We start from the raw sequence: 16,621 nt of genomic DNA, 5'->3' as shown, positions 1-16,621 counted from the left end.
CTCTTTATATCTTCATATCTATATTTAGATTGCAGACATTGATTCTTCCCCAAACCCTTCAATCTTTTTTTAATTTTTCAGGCATGTACATGAATGGAAATATCCAAAAACTTGAATTTGTGCAATGGTTCGCTGTTAAAGCAAAAGGTTTACGATAGAAATCATAAGCTTATAATCACCTATTTAAGATGAAATTTTGTCATACTTAAATAGCAAAGCTCAGAGAATTTGAGAATGAAAATTGATTATATAAATCAATGATCAAATAAAAAACTAATTTCACAAAAAGGGAATGGGATTTTACTTTAGATCTCTCTCTTTTATTGAGCATTTATACTTAGTTAACAAGTTCAAGAAACGATCAAAACGACTAAATATCTAATTGAATCTAAATAACACTCAACAAAAAATAAATGCCTCGTGCAAAAAAAAAAATTAGACGGAGAGGAAAAATTTTCAGTTTTCCTCAATTTGTAGCGTTTACTCTTTCTTTTTTTTTGCTGTATTTTTGGTCAATTTTAATGCTCTAAGTAAGGCATATATATATATATACATCTACTTAGAAGGCTCCGCTACATCAGATACAAAGTTACTGAACAGGCAAAGGAATATACTTGGGGCAAACAAAGATGGAGCTACCAACTCACCCTGCAAGCAACGGAACCACAGGACTCGAGAATGGCAAACAATAATTGAGTCATCCTGTACTAAAACCATCACATGAACATTTAAATTGTGGTGGTGATATGGTGGTAGCTGCTGCTCCACCGAAAAAGGTGGGGTGCTTTCAATTCCTGCAATAAATGAACTCATGACCTTCTCTTGAGCCTACCGAGAAAGTCTCATAAGGACTAGAGAGAAACTGAGTTATCACATAGCAAAGTAGAACATTAGGATTCCAACATATCCTCCACTGTAAGTCTCTAAACTCCATTAAACATATCATTAAACAGCTCTTCTCTGAACAAGAGAGCTCACACCAAGCCTCATTCAATACAGCCTCAAGTTCCCCTCAAAAAAAGCATCAGGGAAATGAGAAGAAGGTAGAGAAGAGGAGTAAGTTGTAGCCAAACAATACAATATATAGGAGAGATTGAGATGACCAGAACACACAGGCTGGGAGACCACATACTTCTGATGATGATGAAACACTAATCAGTTCAGTTGTGCAGAGGGTTGGGCCCCGTCGGCACGAGCCGCTTCTCCACCCCATACCTTGGATCAACTTCATCGGGCGGTGGCAGCGGAAGCAGACTTTGCAAGATCTGGGAGCACCAGGAAGGCATGTGGTGTGGCGAGGAGGTGGAGCTCTCTTCATGCTGGTGCCGGTAATGGCTGCAGAATCGTGCCAATTCAGCTTCGTGCACCATGGCGATTGCAATCTGGAACGTCGCCAGGACGAGAACCGCGATGAGGACAGGCCGAGGCGTTGGGGTGGCAGCGGCGGCAATGCTGAAAGAAGGATGACTCTCCATGGCTCGTTTCTTAAGAGCTCAGGGGGGAACAACTCAGAGTTAGAAGGTGGAGGGAAGGAGACCCACCCTGTAGGCTTTTAAAATCCAAGGCAAGAGGCCTGTGAAGCGGTAGAAAAGCTGGTTTCAGCTAAGCCTCATTACAATGACACACCACCACTAGTATTGAACACCATTGAATGGTCTTAATAGAATGACAGTGGAGGTAGCTGGGCGTGGGCTCACTGTTGGTGTAGACCACAGGATCAACATGGCCAGCAACCTTATTGTTTGGAAAACCTGGGGCTAGGTGTAGAAAAGGCTATTACACCAGCTTCCTGCAACTGGAGACACGGTCAAGAAGAACAGATGATACCTGTGACAAAAGGCCTTTTGCAACAATGCACAGATGGACCACCATCTATACTTGTAGTATTAACTTAGCAGTTGTATGAAAAACTTGGTGTATCTTTGATGAAAACATGACAGGAAATATGGTAAAAGTAGTTCATCCTTTTTTATGTAAGGCAAGAGATAAGAACTTATGCCATCCCTGTTAAAATGAGAAACCCTACAGACCATTTTGGTGTGTGCATTCTGTAGCTAACACTGTATATCCTCTGCAAATTACAGATAGAAAAAGATCACCAATTTGAGTATCTGTCAAGCAGTACTTGGAACTTTGGATATTGCAGTAAATTTAGTTTACCGCACAACTTCAGGCCATGTGTTTCACCCATTTAAAACATGCATGATATCAAAAACAATCCTATCGCTACATTGTTGATTTAGATAGTGATACCATTCATTATTAAGTAATCCTTCAAATGATCAAGCAACTCAATTCCGAAAACAAGGTGAAAATTGAAAAAAAAAAATGATTTGATTCTCTCAAGGGTACTAAAGGTGATTATTGGATGTGAAATCAAGGATTTAGAGGGCTACAATCTTAGAGACCTTTGCCAATTTGAAATTAGAATAGCCATATGCAATGAGCGTAAGGCTAAAGAAGCAGAATAGAGGGTGTAGAACTCATTTCACCTCTATAAATGTCTTGAGGATCTCATTAGTAACCAGTGGGATCAATATGCACTATGATTTAAGATTTCTATGAATTAATGTGGAATCTGGGAGCTTGAAGACTAATGAACAGAGAAGAATCAACAATTGCCTTCATATAAAATTCTCCAGATTTTGGAGGGTGCTTTTAGGTTTCGATTGTCTTTGCAGCTCTTTAGTTTGACCTTTATCTCCACCATTGTTCGGGTCAACATTGGGAAATATGATCATTCCGACTTCAAATTTTGTAGTGAGAATATGATCATTTGGCTCCTCCTCTTGTTTGATGGAAGAACAGGTAGGCTATATGTCAAGCCCATTCATTCCTGGCCTTCTGCTCTCAGGAATTAAATAGCAAGAAAAGGGCCTAATGATGTGTCAAAAAAGAAAGAGAAAAAAGAAGAAAATGTTTTGATGCTATTCTTCTACAACATAAGCACAATTGGGAAGCAATAGGTAATATTCTCCAACAAAATATTTTTCCTCTAAAATCCTGTAAACAGTATAGCTAACAAACATGCACGAATAGAAAGCCAGAGATTTCGTAATGAGATGAAACAAGGATAGAGAACAGACCTCGACAAAAGATAGATGTCATATCATATCAAATGCTTTATTTTGTTGGATCTACAATGCATGTTTCTCTCGATAACAGTTCTGAAGGAGAGGGCCAAGCTACAAGAATTGTACAACTTGTAGTGGAAGCAGTCCATGTGAGCCGCTTTTAGTACCCCATGGAACCATGAGCAACCTCACTTTCAAATTCTAACTTTACAAGAAGCAAAGCTGCTGATCTTCGATAATGCACAAAGGGAAAATTGGAAAGACTAATACCCACCAGCATGATTTAACAGAGCACAGCTTCAGATAATTCAAGATATCTAGTTGAGGGTGCAATGAATGCGACAAGGGAAAACCTTGCTAGATGCAACTACAAGGGCATGTCAAAATCATGACTGTCGATTTTGTCATTCTGATGAACCTCTAGTTGAGGGTGCAATGAATGCGACAAGGGAAAACCTTGCTAGATGCAACTACAAGGGCATGTCAAAATCATGACTGTCGATTTTGTCATTCTGATGAACCTCCATGCCAAAGTCCTGATTATTGGTGATACGCGACAGGATATCCATCATCTTTTCCTGCTCCACATGTAAAACTGATTTCCCATGATCTCATGCGCCATTGGTCATCGAAGAGCACCCGATTCAACGAATCACTTGAACCATCATTTTTGTGCTCCCTACGCAAGATCTCATAGAGTCCCTTCGTCAGACCGTGCTGGCAACCACAATGTTAGCAAGACCACAGGAACCTGCACCATGCAGGCGCTCATAGGATGTGCCTGATTCATCTTGAACATCTAGCTCCACCATAGAAGTCTGCAAATGCTCGTCTGTGTTCCATGGGAGGCAGAAAGTTTGGCCTATCAATATTGTAGCCTTTAGTACCACCAGAGAAACCTGCATCATTCTCCCCAGCAATGGCGGCATAGTCGTCATGCTCCTCGCCATCCTCATCATCTTCATTCATCTCATCATCCTCATGCTCAACTTTGTTAAAAGTAACAGCATCTTCATCTGGAAGTGTCTCTACAACAGAATCTTATTCAATTTCCTCTTCGGCTGCAAACTCATTATCATCACTTCCTTGCCATTTGTCATCATCACTATCAGCATTCAGTGGATCTAACCAGTTCTGTTCAGCTCTCTTCTGTAGCATGAACACATTGAAGCAGTAACTGACTAACTCGTTTTTACTTCGAGCAGGAAAAATAAAGGCAATACAACCCATAAGTTCTTACCCAATGATGCAGGATTTGATAGGACAACTTCTAGGAACAAATGCTCCTCTGTGGTCCACTTATGGGCTACATCCTCTCCCATGTCACATAAACCCCATATCAATTTTATCCTGTTCCCAAAATTTCTCAAGCTTTTTTCATGCAACCTTCATATGCTGTCTTATGCATCTAACTGAACCCTCATCCAAGCAGCTACAGTCAGTTTTGTGTAAGTACAACTGTATTTTCTGATTCCAACGAACAAGAATCAGGCATTGGAATGACACAAGACCCTATCGACTGTTCTCTGTCATCTTTGTTCACTAAATGACAACCGCTTGAATTTACCACTGGAGAAGCATAATGACTAGATTCCTCAATTTTCTTGCAACTATGTGAACATGACTCCAGAACATCAGCTCGATGATTCACTCCAATAACAAAAGGTTTTCGAGGAAAGTAATCAAAAGAAGGTGATAAAAACTTATCTGCTTGACGGCAATTTTCAAATAACTAGAAACAAAATCAACCCCAACAGGTGATTCCAAAACAGTTTCTTCATCACTACAATCATATGTAAGCTGGCTGCTACCAGTACCTTGTCAGAAACATCCACATGAACAGCAGCCTCAGTTTTCTTCAAATCGTGATTGGCAACAACTAAGCCTAAGTCATCGAATCACTTATAAGCCTTCACTCTCTCCTTACAAGATCAAAAGATGGAAGTCACAAATGTAATGAAACTAGCTGAAGCTGGTGGCAGAGAGGCTGTAAACTCAGTTTCTGTGTATGGATTCAAATGCACATTCTGGTCCACTTGCTCTGGATGCTGGCATGTAAATAAGTAAGCTTCATCATCACAAAAACGCCGTTTGCTTTGCCCTGGAAAAATCCCTTCAGAGATGTTGCCCATCCCAGGTAATAAAGAAGTCCTACCATGTACACTAAGTAACTTAGTATCCATAGCAAGAGTACTCACAATTTTTATATCTCTGTTGCTGTTCAAGATTTTCAGCAGTCCATCTGTAAATCAAAACAAGTTAAGCCACCTATGTCAAGAAAATTACTCTCACATTCAAGTAGAAGTGTATGATTGTCACGATCAGACCTAAAGATGCCAGGTGACTATCGCAGTCTAACATGGAAGACCTAAAGACGAAGATTCCGAACATACCCCTAGATGGAAGAACCTTAGCAACTGATGCCAGGTGACTATCACACTCCAGTTGTCTGACTTGCTCAATAACATGTTGGCTGGTCCTATCATCAACCAAAGGCTGCTTGTTATGCTTGAGAAATATGTATGACCTGAAATTCTAACAAGCCAGAAAAGTATAATAAATAAAAGAATTTTAGGAGATAATGCATAAAACACTAAAAAGTCAAACATTTCTTGATAACAATTAAAAAATAGCTTTTCAGATCATGTTTTGTTTCATCGTTGCTCTGGTAAAAACTAATCACTGCACAAACAACAGATGTTTGGAGGAAGCAAGAGTGAGCTTGTGACAGCAAGGGAGGGAAGGATGTTGGATGGATCGAGAGGAACGGACAAAAATGACTTACACTCATAATTCCGCTCTTCATAGTAGCAATGTAGGAGCCACGGAAAAAAAAATGTAGATGACAGAACAACTCCATGCTTAAGATCCACCTTGATAGCAGATCTTGTTCAATCAAGATACCAAAAAATAATCTTGTTTGAGGCAATTGATACCAGCTATAACCTATATGTTAAATTTAGAGTTACATACTAATCGAGTAGCAAATTTTATTCTCCTAATCTGATAATGGATAATATGCTTTGCCAGCTTAAAATTCCAATTGAATAATAACGAACTGTACCTTCCCTTCCCTTCACTCTCCCTCTCCCACCATCAAAATTTGTAGCACTTTGCAAGATGAATTCAACTATTCCACTACATAGCCAACCCACACAATATGATCATGATTTTGCAGTACATAACCTTCTCGATTGGTTTCTCACCACAATACTGCATGACCGGCAGATTTACATTAGGACCAGTCAGGCCAAATTCTGAAGTCCAAGGGTTTTGGGAAGCTGGGTTGTAATTTGATCAAAGTTGGCCAAAGGCCACTTCCAATTGTACCTCAACCAGTTCTGACCACCTCCAGATTAATCTGGGCAATTTGGGTGCTTCTTCTAAGTGATTTTAACCTTTACAATAAGAAAAGAACCAAAACAATGGTCTGACTCGGCCAGTCTCTCTAGATAACTAAAATAGTTTACAATTCGATGCAGACGAGCTAATTCTACACAAGCACTCAAGATGAGGAGGAAGACTAATCACAAATGTTTTCGATCGAACACTTTAGAGTCGAATAGTTACTAACGGATACATTCATCTGGCACATACAACTCCATTCCATATTTCCAATTACTTAACAGCCATCAAGAAAAATTTACTGGAATAAGCACCACCACTTTAGCAAAACACTATTGTGAAAAGCAATAAAGATCCTCTTTTGCTCTAAAAGGCCATCTCAACTACTGCAGACAAGGCAATCAATATCATTTACTCCTTCCCTGTGCATACTCACAGGACTCATTAAAGGTTCCATTACAGAAGAACACGAACAAGAAAGCTGCCAGATCCCAATTCGGAAGGACCTCACGAACATTGTTCATTTGCCCGATCGCGACGCCGCAAAGCAACGACGAGATAGCAAAGCGTTGCAAACGGCGAAGAGGCTAATGAACAATGTTCGAATCAAGAACCCGTACAAATCACAACCCTAGAAACGATCTTAACATCCTACGAGATAAATCAGAATGGGGAACGACCAAAGGCGCGTCAAAACATGTACCAGAGATCCGGCAAGGAGCCCAGGCTAGCAGGAGACGAGCAAACCCTAACCCTAGAACCCAACGTCGGCAAGAAAATGCGCAGTAACTGTACCGATCGTGAGAGCAGATTCCGGCGTCGGTTCGCAGATCCAGAGGACGAACCGACACAGGATTCGATCGAAATCGTAGAATTTGGCGGCCAAATGGGTGCGCAAATAAATAGCTCGCCACGCTTCCTATTTTTGTTCCCATGTTCGATGATCGGGGGCTTAGCATACGTGAAAGTACTCAATTACCCCTTTCCATGTTCATAAAGCCAAAATTATACTGATGTATGGCTTGTCTTTAGACAAAATGTGATGGGTATAAATGGAATTAAGTCGATTATCATGTAACGGATTAATATATTTATATCATTTCTTAATAGTTTAAGGTTTTGGGATTAATGTTCGCCCAATTTAAAATCTATCGTATTATAGTCAACCAAAAGTTGATATTGAGTAGTAAAAGACTAGCGATGGATTTTGGTCTTTGCAAGAAGATTGAGGTGACAATAATTGGTAAGTGGACGAAGTAAATAGATGAGATGGATGGATGGAAGAAGGAAGGGTGGAATACTGCTGTGGGAAAAGCTCAGAATTAGACTACGGCAGGTCTGTCAACGAGCCATGAATCCAGCGGCTTGCCGATGGAGTAGACGATGAAGCCGATCTCCCTCATCTTCTGTGGATCCACCACGTTGCGTCCGTCGAACATGAACGCCGGCTTCTGCATGCTCTCGTAGATCCTGACGTAGTCTAGCTTCTTGAACTCGTCCCACTCGGTGAGGATGCAGACGCCGTGCGCCCCCTTGGTGGCCTCGTAAGCGTCCCTGGTGACCGCCACCGGCTTCACCTCCGTGGCGCTCATCGGCTGGAGGTGGACGGGGTGGTCCCAGTCGAACTTGTTGAGCGCCAGGTCGCGCTGGATCTGCTCCTCCGTCACTTGCGGGTCGTAGATGCAGACCTTGGCCTTGTCGCCCAGCAGCCCCTTGCAGACGTCGATGGCGGGCGTCTCCCTGGTGTCGCCCGTGTCCTTCTTGAAGGCGAACCCCAGCACCGCGATCTTCTTCTCCGACACGGTGTTGAACATGGAGGAGACGACCCGGTTGACGAAGCGGCTCTTTTGGTAGTCGTTGATCTTGATCACGTCCTTCCAGTAGTTGGCCACCTCCGGGAGGCCATGACACTCGCAGATGTACACGAGGTTGAGGATGTCCTTCTGGAAGCAGGAGCCGCCGAACCCGACGCTGGCGCTCAAGAACCTGGGCCCGACCCTGGTGTCCTTCCCGATGGCGTAGGCCACCTCGGCCACGTCCGCCCCGGTGGCCTCGCAGAGCGCCGAGATCGCGTTCACCGACGAGATCCTCTGCGCCAGGAACGCGTTGGCGGCGAGCTTGGAGAGCTCCGCGGACCACAGGTTGGTGGTGATGATCCTGTCCTCGGGAACCCAGTTGGCGTAGACCTGCTTCAGCGCCTGCACCGCCTTCTTCCCCTCGGGGGTCTCCCGGCCGCCGATGAGTACCCGGTCGGGGTTGAACAGGTCCTTGATGGCCGTGCCCTCCGCGAGGAACTCCGGGTTGGACAGGATCTGGAAGTTGACGCCCCGGCTGTTGTGGATCAAGATCTTCTCGATCGCCTCAGCGGTCTTGACGGGGACGGTGGACTTCTCGACCACGATCTTGTCGGCCTTGGCGACGTCGGCGATCATGCGGGCCGCGTTCTCCCAGTAGGTGAGGTCGGCGGCCTTGCCGGCGCCGAGGCCGCGGGTCTTCGTCGGCGTGTTGACGGAGACGAAGATGATGTCCGCCCGGGCGATGTGCTTCTCGATGTCGGTACTGAAGAACAGGTTCCGCCCCCGGCACTGCTTCACCACGTCGTCGAGGCCGGGCTCGTAGATGGGGAGCTGCTCGCTGTTCCACGCGGTGATGCGGGCGACGGAGATGTCGACGACCACCACCTCGACGGCCGGGCACTTCAGGGCGATGACTGCCATGGTGGGGCCGCCGACGTAGCCCGCTCCGACGCAGCAGATCTTCACCATCTTCGACCTTCGACCACTCTGCAGTCACCATGAGATCAACATCAAACATCAAAGATGACAGCCAAAGGGCTACAAGATGACGTTGACTTATGAAATCTAGGATCAAACAAGTCAGCCATACAAAAAGTCAGTGAGTTCAGAATCAAAGCACGGTTGACTCACAGGACAGATCGACAACATGTTCGATCATGTCAATACCACAGTGTAGTACATCAGTACGATACAGTATGCAAATTAGACATGCAGACACAGAGGATCTTCTTTACCAAGCAGCTTTTATTATCTCTGACTCGCTGAAACCATGCATTCAACCTCTGCCTCAAAAGTCAACCCCTTCAGCCATCGTTGTCAGTAACTCTTTTTGAGTTAGGCTAGAAAAGAACAACAGCTACAAGAAATCAAAACTGTGTCATACCTCTTAGATCACCAGAAAACGGAGAGAACCGTAGGTGAGCTTAGCCGCAGAACCTGTAGCCAGATCTCACCGGTCCTGCTCTGTTCATCTACCATGTGTTGCTGAAGGCTGAGGAATCGGTCTCTGTTAGCCTCGACAATCGAGGAGGACCGATTCCACCGTCAAAGCTAAGAACATGTCTACTTGCATTTTGTCTTGCAAAGTTTAGCCAATACAAAAGAACATAGCACGCCATGCGATTCAAGCTGCATCTGAGAACATTCTTGTCACGGAAGAACATGATGCATGCATTGACTCTTTTACCTGCACTGCTTTCAGCATGTTCTTAATACCTTATGCCTGCCACAATGAGGAGTTGGACACACTTGCAGTTGAACAAGAGATGGCAACTTGACCACCAAGTAAAGCAAAGTCAACCAAGTCATTAAAAGGAACAGTGTCTCATTAAAAGGAAATCTTAGGATAAACTCTGCTGTGCAGTTTGGAGGAATGATTCATCTATAGCTATGTGCCTAATCAACTCTAACTCTGGTTATAATAATGTAAGTTAGTCTCTAATGAAGGTGGTTTGAAGAATATAGGAATTAGTAGCTTCCTCACACCATTCCCCTCCACCGATTGCTGCTCTCCCACTTGGATTCTGAAAGAGACACAACAAGAAAGAAACAGCAAATAAAGCAAGACAGAGGGTTATCTTCATCCATGTGAGCATCTGGGAATTTTCCTATCTGCAGGAAGAGGACAACAGTTCATCAGGCAGTAGAGAACAAAAGCATGAGAGGAAGCTCCAAGATACAGGATCAGATCCTGTCGGAGCATTTGTCTGAATTCAACCTTGGTTATGATCCAGCTCGGGCAGTGACAAACCTAAAAAGACAAATTGGTTGAGCCTCATACTTTCAGATCTGTGATTCAGTGAATTCGGTTGGCAAACACGCTCGGTTCTCACAAGTCCAGATTTCATTTTTTTGGATTGACCGCCCTTGAGGATCTAATCATACTTAGCTGTTGGATCTGAGTGAATCTGAATGCATGGTTTTGTTAGGCATGTCCTTTACCTGGTGAAAACGTGTAGGCCGAGCTAGTTCAGAAGAACATGGATGATCCCACGATTGCAGCTTAGACCAACTGAATCATTGCAGACATCTCTCTCTCTCTCTCTCTCTCTCTCTCTCTCTCTCTCTCTATAAATAACCTGCACTTGACTTGCAAGAACACAAGGAGTGGAGGATGGCAAGACTTCTCAACCTCTTATTGGCACTTCTTCTTTGCACCAGCAGTGGGGGCAAGTTTTCTGCTACTGTCTATTGCCACACTCAGAGTGATCTGCTTCGAACTCATCGCAGAGTTAATGCTCTTCATGCAGGTCTCGCAGAGCCATGCAGTTCATCTGACATCGCCGTGCGTCAGACGAGGACAGGAGGCACCGTGGAAGGGAAGCCGGAGTACGAGGTGTTGGTGACCAACACCTGCGAGTGCTCGCAGTCGCGGGTGCTCCTGCGGTGCTACGGCCTCAGCAGCGTCGAGCCGGTCAACCGCCGCGCCATCAGGCCGGTGGACGAGGAGCGGTGCATCGTCGGCGGTGGCCGACCGTTAACGAGGGGCGCTCCGATCAGGTTCAAGTACGCCTGGATGACTCCCCAGGACTTTCCTGTCATCAGCACTCAGATCCACTGCCAGTGAAGCTGAAGGGAAGCTTACAGACTTCTTATACTTGATGTCCTCCTCCTCCTCCTCCTCTTCTTCTTTCGAAGGATGAAGCCTTGTTCTTCTCTTTAGTGCTAGTGGAAAGTTCTCCTACAGAATGCTATCTCTTGTGCTTGCACTTTCTTCTCTTTCCATGAACAGACTTTGCTGTGAAAGGCCATCAAAGAGCATAAGAATGCCAAGCTTAGGAATGATACTGCAAATCCTTACAAGCTATTTTGGATGTAGAAACTCATAAAAGAAAAGATCACAAGAAATCACATGGAAAGTAAGAAGTGCTAATTCCATGTACCATTTGTTAACCTGCAGAAAGAGAAATTAATGGTGACAAGCAGATTGAAGGCATATGCATTTTGCAGTTCTCCTCCCCCACCCACCCCCTCTTTTTTTCCTTCCTCAAAAGCATAAAAGAAAGAAAAAGGATACTGTCAGAAGGTGTGGTAGCAATTTCTGACTCTTTCACTCACAGGATCTGTCTCAAGATCACATGTATCCCAAGAGTCTAAATCTGAAGACTATTAGAATCCAAGACAAGAATGGCAGATCTTCCCCACATATCATGTGACTCATGAGATGCCTGACAAATCAACAAGAAAAGCTCTGCTACCCATGTATACACTTTTAATTTAGTTATCCTCCAAACAAGGACATCAACAACATCTGGTCCACTACACATGATACTCACAAAGTTCCAAGAACAGATTATAACTTTAATCCAGTAGCTGTGACACTCCAGTGCTAAGAGCTCTCCAGAGACTGGCCTAGGAACAAAACATAACATCTCTACAGATGCCTTAGATTAGGGCTACAAATAATCTGCTTAAGGGCAATTGAAATCCAAGTTAACCCAACCATAACATGGATGGCCATCACTGAAAGTTTCAAGCCTATGGAGATTGGTGGAATATGATGCCTAAATCAAAAACTTGAATATAAATATATCTCATTCATGCAAAATGTACTATAAATGAGGCCAAGACCAAAAAACAATATCTCCATTGTGAACTGAGGAAAAAAAAAAAATTTGTGAAAAGATAAATCAGGATTAATATGCCTCTCTTTTTTTTCTGTGTGAGGACAAGGATGGTATGGCCACAAGGTCACAAAGAAATCAAGGAAAAAAGTCACTGATTCCATGTGCCTGAACACTGTCCATGCTTCCTTGATGCCTTCACTCAACATGCCATGCTGTTCCACACTCCTCCATGTTGTTAATGAGACAATCTTTACATCTTTCATTTCCTGTTTCTGCTTGCTGAGAGCAGGTAAAGATGTAGTGCTTTGAGGGTCATGTTTGAGCATCATGTGTCTATCCAAATGACAGTCTCCTTCCTTTCCAGCTGATATGACAGCAGCATAGAAGACATCATGAGCTGCTGCTGTTCCAATCCATATTGATCAAATTATATTTCTGATGCCATCCTACCAATTCTGACCAAATAGCCATATGACATTCCCCCTTAGTTTATTTTCAATCTTTGATTAGGAATTTAATAGAGTGGATGTGACAACAGTTCCATTTTCACCATTCAACTATGAAATTTTAGAGACAGAAAGATGTTGTGTAGATGGTTGTTAGGCAAAATCACTAGTGATCTGAGAGATTTCCATTTTTAAGTGCATGAAACAACACCAAGTTCTGAAACTAAAAGGCTTTGTCATTAATTCTTAAGATGGATGATTGCATACCATCCAGAATTTATGGACATGATTTCATATTAATTCTGGAGAAAATCTAAGATTTCTTCTTAAGTCAGGTCTGTTGAAAATTTCTACATAATGGCTTTCAACTTCCAACATCAAGAAAAATAATTTGTCAATCTTTAGCTCTTATATAAATTAAATTTTCCTTTTGCTTCATATCTCAAGTTCTGGTTTCCAACACTAGATGTTATAGGAAACTTTCTTATCTCCGTCTGTAAAGTTGAAAATGTTATGATTACTTCCCTGAAGTTAGCAGACTTTCCAAAAGATATTTATGATTTTTTATTGAATTTTTAAAGGATGCTTATGATATTTGTGATTTCAAGGATCATCTATGATTTAACAAGTGTAAAGAAGGGCACCTACCAATCTTTCTCATAATATTTTACACTTTAGGATTTTTCTCTCTCTGATAGGAAACCCTAGGCATTTCTCTCCTCCCAAAGTGGCCACATAACTGCAGAATTCTCACATCTCACATATCTTCTTTGTCAGATCATTCATGTCCTTGGAGCTCAGGGTTTTACAGGCCAGTGGTCAAGTGATGAGGTGCGTACCTTCACATTGCAGAGTAGCTGATTGATGGTATGCTTCAATGCACTGCATGATGTTGCACTTTATGTACTTCTGTTGACAAATATTGCAACTTGGCAACTGTTCATGCAGACTTCATGCAGAAGGATGTTTTGATTTATAAGAAACCACTGTGACTGCCACTCCACCTTCAAGAAAACCAAGAAACCTCTAATTCAACATCAACTCATCAAGCAGAAATATGTGACTCAGATGAGTTTCAATCATGGTGTTGGTAAAAGACAACCAGTCAACACTAAACTTTATAATGATGTTCTTCAAGTACTTCCCATGGCAGTATCAAAAAGTATGTCTCAGTTGAAGCACAAACACACATGAAAGGTATATCCTTGTTAACTTTCTAGGCAGCCAAACTCAAAATCTTCAAGCTAAAAATAGCTGGTTGACATGATAACAAGCTTTTGACTTAGCTGCCCTGCAACTGCGACCTGATATTCACTGCATCAGATCAAATAATAGAGTTAATGCTTTCTTGCTTCAAGCTAAGCACTCTTTCATGCAATTTCAGATCTCCAAAAAATATGATGGATCATGTGAAATGACAATTTGTGAGCAGCATGGGAAGAAATTTTGGGTTCCCTCAAGATAATAGCAGCCAAATTCAACCTACTATTGCCAAAAATTCAAGTTCAGCAGCCACACTTCTTTCCACTCACCTTGCCTCCAATGTTTCCATTCAGGTTCATTTTCATCATTCAGAAGAATCCTTTGATGGCTCTTCATCTTTCTTTGAGTAATTCCACCCATGAAGTCCATCCATGTTACCTCCCTGGTCGCCAGACCCCTCGTTACGACGGGATGCAGCGTGAACATTTGCATGAGACCGGCGCTCTGCTTGAGTTTGTTCTCCCTGGGCCATGGCCATCCGCATTTGGGCTTCCGCTGCTTCCTTATCAGCCTTCTCTCTGGATTCGATTTCTACTTTTGTCTTCAACAAAGCTTCCTTCTCTTCTTGCAATAAAGCATGCTCTAGCATAAGCCTCTCCTCTGATCTGAACTCTCCTTGTGCTCTCTTCCGTAACATCATGTTGAAGTTACGAACTTGCTTCTCAAACGTAGCGTTGACCTTTGTGACTGCGTCAAGGACGTCGTTGTCCCACTGCTGGGAGCGTGACTTGCTATCTCCTGTAGTATCACTCTCAAGAACCCGATCATCTTCTTCAGCATTATAGTCAGACACCACATGATAAGGCAGCAGCCTGAAAAATTCAAAGGCAAACTGTGAAATGAATCCCTTCCCCTGCATGACATAAATTACATCAAAAGCAGCTAATCAAGATAATTAATGAAAAGAGAAAACCAGGAAAATGTGATAGATGCAATTCACGAACAAGTACGAAGCATCATTAGGTATCGGAATCAAACCCCAGGTTGATGCAATAAACCATTTAGATTCGCCTCCGTACGACTCCCAGATTGAACATTCATCTTCAAGGATGCAATTGAACCAAAATCCACAGTGAAGAACCGTCAATACCATCAAACCAAGAATCGAGAGATCTCTGTCCTGCAAGAACAGGCATCACAGATTTCCCGCTTCTTTCCCCCTCTTTCTATCGTTTTAACGAGTCTCAATCTTCCCAACCCTTTGAACACTTAGCCATAAGCCATACATAAATGGTCTCATCAAACAGCACTAAAGATCGTCTTTTTTCCAAGAAAAAGCAAAGAGGCAACAAAACCCTAAGAGCGCAACTGAACTACGGATCCATACCTTTGCACAGCGTCCTCCACAGAGGCGAAGGGGCTCTTCAAGTCGGGGTTGCAGACCATCAACGCGTCCTGGTGAGCCATCTCTATCTCCACGGGGTTCACGGGCCTCTTGCTGCCGGCGCCGACCTCGACTCCCGAAGCCGAAGGCCTCGCCGGCTGGGACTGTGGAGGGACGTGGTGGGGGCGGAGGCAGGGGACCGGCGGCGGATGGGAGGAGGAGGACGAGGGGGGCGGCTGGTGCGGCAGAGGGGCCTGGAAGTGTCGGACGCCGGTGGCGCCGAGATTATCAGACAGGAAGCGGGGGATGGTGCACTGCAGAGGTTGGCGGAGATTATAAGACGGCTGATGGTGGATCGACGCCTGCGGTTGCTGCTGCTGTTGGAGCTGCTGCCGGATGAACAAGAGCTGTCGCCAGTGCTGCTGAAAGAAGAGTCGCTGTTGACGCTGTTGCCGTTGCCGTTGCCGTTGCTGCTCCATCGAACTGCGGTCACTGTTGTTGGCCTCCGCCATCTTTCTTGCTTCTCCTTTCCCGCTCGAGTGCTAACGAGGGGGAACATATATATAGAGAAGGGATTGGGAAATTGTAGTGGGAGAAGGAACGGCTGGGATGATGAAGTTTGGGATCGAACGGATGAAATTTGATTGGAATTAATAGGGATAGAAAGGTGGAGCATCTATTATTGCATTAGATATGGTGAGTACGACTGAAATAAATCCCTAACCTTGGAAAAAATTGAATATAGAATTATGATATGATCATTTGGGATTTGCTTCATTGATTAAGAACAAATTTGTAAGTCATTGTAATCATAGGTTCCTTGCATGCCAAGATTTTTTTCTAACAACTAGATCTATGTTTGGATTTGGATTCACGTACTTAATAATTACTCAGGATTTAGATTACTTTATTATCATGAAATAAGTAATAAAAAAAGAAAACGACACACTAAAGAAATATCTCTAAAGTAAGATCTTTTGTACTTTTCTGTAACAAATTAATGGTAAAAACAGGATTCCATCCCAAGATTTGCTATCAAAAGTCTAAGTCAATTTTGTGACTTGAAAAAGAATTCAGTAATAACAACTAAAGGCAACATAATAATGAGTTCAATACATAATATATATTCACTGTGTTAAACCCTAAGCTACCTACCACTATATATATATATATATATATATATATATATATATATATATAAAAGAAACATTGTAAACTCATAAGAAAACTGTCTCCAAGATGTGGTACTACCATGGTCACCAAAGAACATGAAGCAAGGCAATCTGCACATTGATCTTTGCTTCTC

The 16,621-nt window shown here is 43.1% G+C and overlaps 2 protein-coding genes, 1 long non-coding RNA gene and 1 pseudogene across 6 annotated transcripts; 1 reads left to right on the top strand and 3 right to left on the bottom strand.

Moving 5' to 3' along the window:
• Window positions 1-875: 875 nt before the first annotated feature.
• On the bottom strand, window positions 876-7,318 carry LOC103979642 (uncharacterized). Of its 3 annotated transcripts, XR_001977400.2 has the most exons (5): window positions 7,123-7,318; window positions 5,468-5,609; window positions 3,087-5,316; window positions 1,698-1,795; window positions 876-1,573 (listed from the first exon to the last, which is right to left on the bottom strand). It is a non-coding gene; the product is annotated as an uncharacterized LOC103979642 (long non-coding RNA). The 3 variants fall into 3 exon arrangements; XR_010492415.1 differs by having other exon boundaries at window positions 876-1,795; XR_010492416.1 differs by having other exon boundaries at window positions 876-1,789.
• Window positions 7,319-7,598: 280 nt separating this feature from the next.
• On the bottom strand, window positions 7,599-10,648 carry LOC103979437 (UDP-glucose 6-dehydrogenase 4-like). 2 transcript variants are annotated; one of them, XM_018822839.2, is made up of 3 exons: window positions 9,600-10,648; window positions 9,451-9,517; window positions 7,599-9,202 (listed from the first exon to the last, which is right to left on the bottom strand). In XM_018822839.2, the coding sequence occupies exon 3, from the start codon at window positions 9,182-9,184 to the stop codon at window positions 7,742-7,744; it is 1,443 nt and encodes a 480-aa protein (XP_018678384.2). In that variant the 5' UTR covers window positions 9,185-9,202; window positions 9,451-9,517; window positions 9,600-10,648; the 3' UTR covers window positions 7,599-7,741. The 2 variants fall into 2 exon arrangements, with proteins under 2 accessions (XP_018678384.2, XP_009393860.2); XM_009395585.3 differs by lacking the exon at window positions 9,451-9,517.
• Window positions 10,649-10,746: 98 nt separating this feature from the next.
• On the top strand, window positions 10,747-11,409 carry LOC103979438 (uncharacterized). Its single transcript, XM_009395586.3, has 2 exons — window positions 10,747-10,884; window positions 10,966-11,409. The coding sequence occupies exons 1-2, from the start codon at window positions 10,830-10,832 to the stop codon at window positions 11,280-11,282; spliced, it is 372 nt and encodes a 123-aa protein (XP_009393861.2). The 5' UTR covers window positions 10,747-10,829; the 3' UTR covers window positions 11,283-11,409.
• A 2,674-nt stretch (window positions 11,410-14,083) lies between these two features.
• LOC103979643 (uncharacterized) lies at window positions 14,084-15,955 on the bottom strand (annotated as a pseudogene).
• Between the last annotated feature and the right edge of the window lie 666 nt (window positions 15,956-16,621).

This window comes from Musa acuminata, chromosome BXJ1-3 (genome assembly GCF_036884655.1).
Source record: "Musa acuminata AAA Group cultivar baxijiao chromosome BXJ1-3, Cavendish_Baxijiao_AAA, whole genome shotgun sequence".
Lineage (NCBI taxonomy): Eukaryota > Viridiplantae > Streptophyta > Magnoliopsida > Zingiberales > Musaceae > Musa > Musa acuminata.
The sequence above is the reverse complement of the archived record's forward strand: the minus strand, read 5'-3'. Positions and strand labels throughout refer to the sequence as shown.